Below are 11,112 nucleotides of genomic sequence, written 5' to 3'. Positions count from 1 at the left end.
AATCAAATTAGGGTTTGTCAAGAAGATGATTAGATGCAACCAAGTTAAGGTCCATTAAGAGAAAAACCGAGTCAGGGTTCGAGAGTTTGAATCAGTTTTGAGTTATATCTTCTAATTAATATAAAAAGGAGTTAGTTTTTTAGTTCATATTTGTTTATGGATCGGGACTTGAAAAACTTTATAACATAAAACCAAAACGCTAGCGTAAATCTATCACGTGTGTTATGGCGAGGGAACCTAGGAATAAAATAATGTCGAACATGTATACAACAAAATATTCATGTTAAAACTTTGTTTAAAATAAGCATGTTGCAATAACAAAAAAATTTTTAAATCATTAAATTTTGAAGGTTGTAAAAGGAAAAAAACTACCATAAAAATAAAACTTTGAAGCAATCTCGACAACGTTTACTTTTGTGTTTCAATGACTTAAATATTACTACGCACAACTCCGTTATTAACTAAATCTAGACTGAAACGTGGATAAATATGAGCACGTCTCAATAATATATTTGGAATTTTATAAAACCATCTTTTAAAGTTATAAAAGTAAAAACATTAAAAAGCTATTGTCACTTGCGATTTATGGCTTGATATTAATCAACAATAATATACGAAAACACAAAGCTACTGTCACATGCTATGTACTTCAGGTCTAATCGCCACTAAGTCACCACCCTTCTAACCAATGCCTACGCCACCAACGCACGTTAAGTGGACAACTTTTATTCAACACTACTAAATAGTAAAGGATCAAAATCTAACGTATCTTTATTATTTTTTGGTGTTACCAACATCACAAGTTAAAACATTAAAAAGAAAAAACTGATATTAGGAGACATGTGTTATAACATCTTGAATGAGAAAACCAATATAGGAATATGATGAACCACCCTCCATCGTCGTCGATCTGCTATTATCACTCATCTTTTTCACTTGTGTTCTCACCAAATCGTCCTCCATCACTCGCCTTATCCCGCTTTCTATCTCCTTTGCAGTGACTATAATTGTTTCCGCCGTAGGGTTAAACAAATCCCTTTTATAATCTAGTGTGATCTCCACCGTTGATTCCAAATCCACCATCATTTCAAATGCATTGATCTGATGCTCTGCATATAAAGGCCAAGTAGCCACCAGTACACCGAACCATAAACTCTCCAACAACGAGTTCCACCCACAGTGAGGCACAGACCCTCCGACTGCACGTGACCTAGCACTACCACCTGCGGGGCCCACCCAACGACTTTTCCAATCCCAACAGTTCACTCTAGATCCCCTTCTGGCAAAATGTAAGACCCCAAAAACCGGGAATCCTACGGTTGGTAATCATACCAAAATTCTCAAAAATTTAAAACCAAGCAAGTTCACTTCGTTAAAAACGGCTTAGAGTAATAAGCAGCAGAAAATGTTAAGTATTAAAAACCCCAAAGCCGGGGACATTTGCCCAAAACTAAAAATAAAATAAAAATATTCTTTTTATTTCGAAGTTCTCGACTAGGAATGCCTTTAACCGTACGAGTAGTCTCAAGCACGTCCAAGCGATAACATCCAATCCTTAACCTGAAAGTCAAACTAACATACACACAAAGTCAGCGTGAGCTGAGTGAGTTCAGGTTTTAGTAAACATTCATAAATCATTTCAAAAGTTATATGTATAAAAAAGTATAGGAAATAATAGGCAATCAAATAAAGAAATAATCACCAAATAATATATTCACGGTCGAACACACGTACGGGCCTCCCCACCACGGGATTTAAAAACCCGAGTAATATATTTGACCCGGACGCGGTAAGACATAAGCACATGACACAAGCCTCCCCACCACGGGATTTAAGAACCCAAGTAATATATTTTACTTGGTCACGGCTTAACAAACCTAAACACGTACGGGCTCCCCACCACGGGATTTAAGAACCCAAGTAATATATTTGACCCGATCACGGTTTAGCAAACGACGGGCCTCCCCACCACGAATCACGAGACATGAAGTCAAGGATCCGAGTAATAAATTTGACCCGCCTTAATGATGATTATGCAACACGGGCCTCCCCCCCCCCCCTCCACGAGATTTAAGAACCCGAGTAATATATTTGACCCGGCCACAATCATCATGCACACACACATTAATAAGCATACTCACATAAATCTTAGTCACAAGAAACTAAATAATATCAACAACCGTAGGCTATAAGGTAATATATATAAGTCAGTCCAAAATATGAACTAATGTAAGTAGGTCTACTTGTATTCAATTAATACCAGGCCTAATAACATACTCAAGCCTAGAAAATAAACAACATATATAAACTTAAGGAATTTATGACCAAAACGAGTCCAAAATATCCTAAGGCATAGAATATAATCCACACCTAGTTCCATTAATGTACAAATAATAATAAGGCTATGCAATGCCATTCAAATAGTTTTGTAATAAGGTGTGTGTGCCGGCCCAAAACGTAAAAAGGTTAAAAGGGGCATCATGAAACTCACCTGACACGAGGCACACAAATATCAACAAGCTAGGGAACCCCTAAGTAGTCCCACGAATCAAACACCTGTCGGATTACACATAATGATTACTAACGGAACTGTACTCACTTATCCAACGAGGCGTTCTAACATGATTTGATTGACCTAAAGCCTCAACCATACCAATTCCAATTACATCAGCTCCTAGGGCCTTGTATTTACCAAAACCACCCTTAGTTAACTCCAGGGACAAAGGATTTCCAAACTACACCCGAAAGTTGTTAATTGTATCGAATACGCGCGTTAATGAGTTGTTTATGCACTTATCAACCAACTCAGCCCCGTGTGGATAAAATTTAGTATTGTTACAGCCAACAAGTCCACACGACACTTCACTAGTTGAATGGGTCGGCAATTCACTTGTACAACGCACAAACTAACAATTAAACGAGAATTTGCATTGTACCGACCCGTTTGAGAAATCGACAACGAATTCAACCCCAATAACATAAAAATCAAGTTTTCACAGCCCGTATACCATACTAAGGCTACACAATCTGAATTGGTTGTTAATCCCCTCAAACAACGCGCTAAACTCAACAATTAACAATCTAGACAACCGAAATCTTAGTTTTCAATCTATCGACAATTAACCAATCAAACGAACTTCATTGCTCACGATACTAAAGTATAATATATATGACATACCTAGGAAGATGACGGAGCAAAAACGTTACTTAATTCAGCCCCGAAAGATACTCAATTGGACAGGCACTGATTATGTCCTAAACTGAGATATATTGATCAATAACGAGTCTAATATGCAGATTTTAGCATACAAAGATGTATTTTATTACATAAGAAAATCATAGAAATAAATTAAGAAATTTTTACTAGAGTTGCATAAATATCTTATATTTCTAAAAATATTTTTGTTATATTTTTCTAGTTCACAAAAAAATCATAAAAATTCCTCCAACACAAAAAGGTACGTGCAGCTATTTCAGTGCGCAGCAAAAGGGTTTTATATGATGGAATCCTAACTCAAAATTTGAAGTTCCAAAAGTGGAACCAACCAATCTGGAAAAGGTTCTGATGTCATGAAGATAGACCAGAATTCGACTCCCCACATCAACTTTGGCACATGTTTTTATAAAATCATAAAAACCATTCAAATCTCATCCAAAAATTATAAATTATACCTTTCTGGAAACTAGACTCAAACTAGAACATCATGGATACAAGAATCAATCAATAACAATCAATTATCATGGAGTTATAAACCAAACAATAAACGAGTACGAATATGTCAGAAGCTGTTATAATCAAAACTCAAACTCCAACATGATTATGACATCTCTAGGGTTCAATAAAAGGTTTAATGGTGTAAAAGACCTTCATTGATATAATACTAAACTTGAATTAGATTTTTAGCCTTAGGAATGCTGGAAAAAAGAGAATTGATGGTGATATGGCTGCCTCTTGCTGGAACGATCGGTTATAATATTATAAATGTTACACTTTGGTCCTCCATCTTGTGAAATGTGATAACTTAAATCCAAAGATAATTAAATGGGTTTTTAATAAGTACTAGGAAGCCCCTCGACTTGGAGAAATTACATCCCGATTAACATAGCAAGCTCATAGAGACACACAGGCCAATTAACGAAAATTTTTGGATGTTGCACAAGACCACTGTTTGGATATATTTTATGGTTTATGCTGTGTTTTGTGTTTTAGGTTTTGTTTGTAATAAACCAAAATCCTTGTAGATTTCGGTGGGCTTGACGGGTTGGGATTGGGCTTAGCCTACATGGCTTGAACTAACATATATAAGCTTTATGTTTATCATTGTTAAGAGAGGTTAGTTAATTATTCTCTCCAAGGTGAAACCGATTTTGTATTACGGGATTAAGTACTCGACATTTATAATAAACGTGTGCTTTGAATCCTATGTTTTGTGTTCTTGTTATTTGTTTCTTGATTCATCACATGTTTGGATTCCACCCAATCATGTGTTAAGTTGATATTGCTATGTAGTGATCCAGATTCGGGACTTACAACCACTCTAGGATCCTCATAGTCTATGGTGACTTTAGACTTTTGATCCACTGGTGCGGGCTGACGGAGGGACCAAAGGAAATGGTGGTCGCTCTGCGCTAAACCATGTGCCATATCCTTCAATTAAACTTCCTCAAAACTACCCATACTCCCAAAGCACAAGAAAACAACCGAGGAAGGCAGTTGATTATCCAAACATGTGACGATTTCTTCGTCTAATGGTTTTTTGTACCAAAACCATCGTCTTGGTCGAGTATGGTCCCACTGGATACACCAGTGGGATGATGGAGTTAGATAATAACGACTCTATTGCATGTGTTTCAAATTCCAAGAATCAATTTACAATTATTGCTTTGACCTCTTCAGTCTTTAGGCTATTGAGAGAACGATTATATCAAGTTAGATTAATCTTCTCGTTATTAACCAGGTCGCATAGCGTGAACGGCTGATAGCTTGGTCCTTTGCGTAGCGCGAAGGACAAAATAGTCGGGGAAATATTTTTGGGCTGTTTCACGTAGCGTGAAGCAACATATCTTCATCCCTTCGCGTAGTGCGAAGGGCTTCTTTAGTAGGGAATTTTTGGCATTTTGATGTGTTCAACATTGGGAAGCGTGTCGATCGATTCTGCTCTTCTAAATCATCATTTCGAGCTCGTAAACCACCCCGATAAGCGTCCTTGGATCTAAAGACCTAAAGCACGTAAACATGCTTGAAGTACCAATGTTCACACTATAATTTAACTAAAACTAGACAATTAATATAATACACATGAAATATGCCTGACCATCAATTGTGTACTTGTGATGCTATGTGTAACACCCCTGCTTAAGCGGAAACACCCGAGTGTGACGTATAGATTGTTCAAACACACGTGAAACTATTTGGTGACCATAATAACGTTAATTAATTTCAAGCAATATGTAACACAATTTTCAATGTAACAGTACAAATCCAAATCAAAAGCACAATCATAATAATAGTTTGTTTATTTGAATAACCGAGAAACTAATTGTCTTCCAATACTTCATCCTCTAATCACAGTACATGTAACATATTTATTAAATAATGTCAACTATTTAGATAGTTGGTGATTTCCCACAGTTTTATATAAATACATAAAAATTATACAATCCATGGACAAGTGATAAACGAGCAAACAAAGTCCTTTCCAATTGGTATCAACCAACGTACTCGAGTAATCGCGCAAGTAATGTCTTTTCCAGTTGGTAACAACCAATATACTCGGATAATCATACCTAATGAGGCTACCACGTGCAAGTACATGAGAGCAAGTAATCAAATAACACACAAGTCCATATAGTGAATTATAGTTTGTAATCGAAATCATAATACTTGAATTTTGTAATAGATACATATGCTACCCCAAAATAAGAAAACGTTTAAATAGGGGTTGTGAAAAACTCACCTTATGAATTGAGGTAAAAAGGTAATTCGAACGCGTCTGAAAGCTTGAAAATGGCAAAAGAATCGAAAGCTTCACGAAATCCGAAATGAGCTATCTGCACTAACTATGATAAATAAATAAGAGACTTGATTGATAATCTTACGGGTCATTTATTGTCTAATTTATTAGGGAGTTAGTTAATATTTTATTAATTTTATGAATTTTGATTATTTTATTTATGCTTGAATGGAATTTTCGGTTATCATCACGATACAAGTATTTTAACGGCAACGATATGAAGTTTAAATGTTCGAAAGACTTGAACTAAGGTTTATAAATCGAAATTATAATCAATGATTTAGCGAGATGATTTTTTAGTTAATTAAAGTTTACGTTTAAGATTAATAAACGATATTTAATTATGGTTTACAAAAACGACTGATGTTCGGGTATTTTATACATATATTAGTGTGTTAATTATGTAGTTTTGTTCAGTATATTGTTAGAACTTTGGTACTTCATACGTGTTTTTGTATTTCAGATCATTGATCATTAAATATGCTAAATTGGAGACTTATACGAGCATGGAATGATATCTCAGGAACACCAGAGCATAATTTGAAGTCTTGGGAAGTGTTAGAAGGATTCGGGAAGAGTTTAGATAAGAAACCTAAAGCCGATGCTAAAACTGAACAAGATAGGTTGACGAAAAGCGACCAAGAAGTAAAACGAGCATATCCTGGGCTAGACAATGAGTTACGGAACCCATAATATATGAATTTTGGGTTTCTCGACGAGAGGAATCCAAAAATGAGGTCATCGTCCATCTCCTAGCACGACGTTATGGGTATATGGCCATCGCGCTACGCGACGGGCCTAAAAAACGGGGAAAAAATGGGTTTTGACCTATATCTTCTATTTTACAAACCCTAATCAAGGAGGACGACTTCCAGCCGTTTTGGGATGACAAAGGGCGATTCCGGGAGCCCCGGATCACCTCCGATCACCTCGGGATTCGTAGTTCATCATCCTGAATCAATAGCTGAAGACTTATCGAAGATCATGAGCGGTTAAATCTTCTCGAATCATACCCGGGATGTAGAGTATTGTATTTTTCAGTTTTCTCATGTCTTTTAGAACGAATGATTTGCAATTGTCTTTGATTAATCTATGAGTATTGATATTTAGTATTGCTGTGCATTCAGTCGGTTTAGGTTTTTGTCGATCAGAACTATTAGTTTGTCGGTTGCTATAATAATTGCTTATAAGGTTGTGATGACTAGTTAATTGCAAGAAAGCGTACAATTGCCCTTAGTTGAGTCACACTGGCAGGGACTGTTTGATAACTGGTGTCGTGTGTTAGCGATTGTTGATGCCTAAGGTTTAGCTCGTTAAACAATCTTTAGTTGACCAATGATAATTAATTTGTTAAGTTGCATGAGAATACTGTTAGTTGCTTACTTGAATTCCCGGATGTGATTTTCTTTGTTAATTGATTGAACTTTGCTAAATTACACAATTGATATTAAAACCAGTTCATTTGCTAGTGTGATCAGCACTTTTGACAAATCTTCATAATTGTTTCTTTATAATTGTTTTGTAAATATAGTAAAATAAACGAACAAACGTATGGCATTGACCACATGCTCCTCTGGATTCAATACTTGACTTACTCTGTCTATAGGTAAAATTAGGTTTTTGCATGATCGGTACGACACGGTCATCAACAACACATTCGGTTTTTAAGTGTAAAATAGTGAAATATACTTCATATTTAATTTATATAATTTTTATTTAGTTTATAATGAGTTTTATAATTTGATAAGATTTTTAAATGATTATAATTAATTAATAAGGATAATTAATTAATAAAACTTGATTTAAAAAATGGGGACTGACCCGGGTCTCGATGTTATAAGGTCAGCGAGTTAACTAGTTGGACTAGGTGCTATATTCGTTAATGGCATGGTTATTATTATTATATATATACTATTAATTTTTAATGATTTTTTTAATTAATAATAACAAAATAGTTAACAAAAATAAAAAAGGTTGACCCGGGTTTCGAACCCGGGTCTCGTGTATGCCATAACCAGAATGCAACTAGGTGAACCAAGAAGCAATTCAGTTTAAGGTATGATAAATATTGAATATATTTACTTCTTCAGAGTCATCTTCTTCAATTGGAACCCTAGATTTCCAATTGAAGAATCTATCCCATGTTCGATTAACCTAGGTTAGGGGTTTCGTTTATTGGATCAAAATTAATAAAATGCTTATATTAATTACTCGTTATCGTGTTGTTTTGACGGAGAAAGAGACCTCGCCGGAGCCGAACTTCAAAGTTAATAATTTAGTGTATTTTAGAGTGAAAGGAGTTTGTGAACGATTTTAGTTCGAGATTAGAGTCGCATTTATACTAGTTGGTGGAGCGTATCGACATTAATTGTGATAATTTGATTACTCAATTTCTGGCGGTCATTACGAATGTTAATCACGGTTCTACGATGTTAATATGAAATTAATTAGTTGATTACAGTTTAAAATCAACAACCAATTTCGTTATTGAGGTTAAATGGGCATAATCGCGTGTAATACAGCTTAAAAAAGGGTATTCGGAGCCGCCGCCGGCTTCATCGGATTATGTTGACGAGAAAACTGGATTGGGTGGGGGTTTGGGATAGATTTTTATATTTTAATATATTTTAAATTAAATTTGCAGTTTATTCCCCCAAAGTTTCATAAGTTCTTAAAATTGATTTTTTATTTTAACTTTACATATAAGTCTTTGAACTTTAAGATAGATTTTATTTATACGTTCATCATTTATAATTAATACTGTAGGATATTTAAGCATTTAACCCAAAGCTCGAGTAACGGTAAAACTTGGTATAAATCGAAAGTAATAACGAACAACCATTGGATATCAAATGTCGGAAATATTTATTAATGATAATTAATAAAACATTGAAAGGACCCAACGGGTCGGTTTAACGAATACACATACCAATCGAAAAATGAAGAATGCCACAACATTCCCTACTTTTGAAAATTTCATCCTAAAATTAAGCAAAAGAATCCATATCAAACAGGTGGGGATACTTAGTTTGCATTTGGTCTTCCTGCTCCCAAGTAAATTCAGCGCCACGTTTAGAATCCCAGCGAACCTTCACCAAAGGTACACGACTACGTTTGGTTTCTTTGTCCTTGCGGTCCATAATTTCCACCGGTTTCTCAACATAGTGTATAGACTCATCAATGCACACTTCGTCAAGTGGTATGTGGAGATTTTTCCCGGCTAAGCACTTCTTAAGATTCGACACATGAAACGCGGATGAATATTCGCGAGTTCTTGCGGAAGTTCAAGAGTATAGGCCACGCTACCAACACGATCGAGAATTTTGAAAGGTCAACCATATCGAGGAGATAGTTTACCTTTCTTACCGAAACGAACAACACCCTTCCAAGAGGATACATTGAGAAGAACTCTATCACCAACATTAAACTCGTGAAGTCATTTATGGTTATCAATGTAGCTCTTTTGGCGACTATCAGCAGCTAAAAGATTTTATCGAATTTGCGTGATTCGATCAGTGGTCTCTTGGACAAGTTCGGGACCGGTGATTTGGGTTTCACCAATCTCATTCCAACAAATAAGAGAACGACACTTACGACCATAGAGTGCTTCGAAAGAAATCATACCAATGCTCGTATAAAAGTGTTATTGTAGGAAAACTCAACAAATGAAGATGAGAGTCCCAGTTTTCACCAAAATCCAAAACACATGACCTAAGCATATCCTCAAGCATTTGAATCGTTCGCTGGGATTGCCAATCGGTTTAAGGATGATAGGCGAGGCTAAAGTCCAAACGAGTTCCCAATGCGGTTTGTAGAGATGACCAAAAGTGAGAAGTAAAATGACTATCATGGTCAGAAATGATATGAAAAGGTACACCATGAGACACACAATACGCTGAACATATATCTGGGCGAGCCGATCAATCGGGAACTTTTCGTTGATCGGAATGAAGTGCGCGGACTTTGACAAACGGTCGACAATAACCCAAATACCATCGTGGAGGATTCGAGTGGTTGGTCGTTTGAACACGAAATCCATGGTCACATCTTCACGTTTCCAAATCGGGATGTGTCATTGCACGAGTACTAGATGGTCACTGATGTTCAGCCTTAACTTTAGCCATAATAAGGCACTTTGCCACGTACAATGCAACGTATTTCTTCATACTGGGGCACCAAAATGTGGACCGTAAGTCGAAATACGAATTATTCGCACAAGGATGCATGGAATATTATGACTTATGAGCATCATCCATGATGAAATTACGAAGATCGTCATGATTGGGAACCCACAAACGATTAAGGTAATACAACAAACCAACACGCTTGGTTTCGAGTTGAAGCTCAGCGCCACAGGACATTTCATCGTTCATATACCCTCGGTGAAAGAGACATGCTAGGCTTCAAGGACACGCTATGAAGCAAAATTGATTTCACATGAGTCTTTTGACTAAGGGCGTCGGCTACAACATTCTCTTTACCAGGGTGATAGTGAATTTTACAGTCGTAATCACTAAGTAATTCGGCACATCGTTGTTTCCGCATGTTCAGATCCTTTTGGTCAAAAATGTTTTGAAGACTCTTGTGATCGGTGAATACCACACATTTTGTGCCATAAAGGTAATGTCTCCAAATTTTCAACACCAAAACAACATCACCAAGCTCGAGATCATGTGTCGTATAGTTCCTTTCATGAACTTTAAGTTGTCGTGAAGCGTAGGCGATGACTTACCTCGTTGCATAAGGAAACAACCGAGGCCTTGGTTAGAAGCATTGCAATAGACAACAAAGTCCTCGTTACCCTCAGGGAGAGCAAAGATCGGTGCATCACAAAGCATATGTTTGAGAGTTTGGAATGCTTCATCTTACTTTGGTCCCACACGTAAGGTTTATCCTTGTGAGTCAAGACGGTTAGGGATCTTGGAAAAATTAAGGATGAAGCGACGATAATAACCCGCAAGACCAAGAAACGAACGAACTTTAGTAGGAGAGGTTGGAGTTTTCCAATTCTTAATTACTTAGACTTTGGCTGGGTCAACGTGAAAACCCTTTTCGTTTACTATGTACCCTAAGAATGGAATTTCGTTAAACCAGAATT

The 11,112-nt window shown here is 36.4% G+C and overlaps 1 protein-coding gene across 1 annotated transcript; it reads right to left on the bottom strand.

Annotated features, from left to right (window-relative positions):
* Positions 1-831: 831 nt before the first annotated feature.
* LOC143605263 (UDP-glycosyltransferase 71A15-like) lies at positions 832-10,852 on the bottom strand. Its single transcript, XM_077081440.1, has 2 exons — positions 10,747-10,852; positions 832-1,313 (listed from the first exon to the last, which is right to left on the bottom strand). The coding sequence occupies exons 1-2, from the start codon at positions 10,850-10,852 to the stop codon at positions 832-834; spliced, it is 588 nt and encodes a 195-aa protein (XP_076937555.1).
* Between the last annotated feature and the right edge of the window lie 260 nt (positions 10,853-11,112).

The sequence above is a fragment of the Bidens hawaiensis genome, unplaced genomic scaffold (genome assembly GCF_021521415.1).
Source record: "Bidens hawaiensis isolate Kalapana, Puna unplaced genomic scaffold, B.hawaiensis_p1.1 tig00068807_1, whole genome shotgun sequence".
In the NCBI taxonomy this organism is placed as follows: Eukaryota; Viridiplantae; Streptophyta; class Magnoliopsida; order Asterales; family Asteraceae; genus Bidens; species Bidens hawaiensis.
The sequence above is the reverse complement of the archived record's forward strand: the minus strand, read 5'-3'. Positions and strand labels throughout refer to the sequence as shown.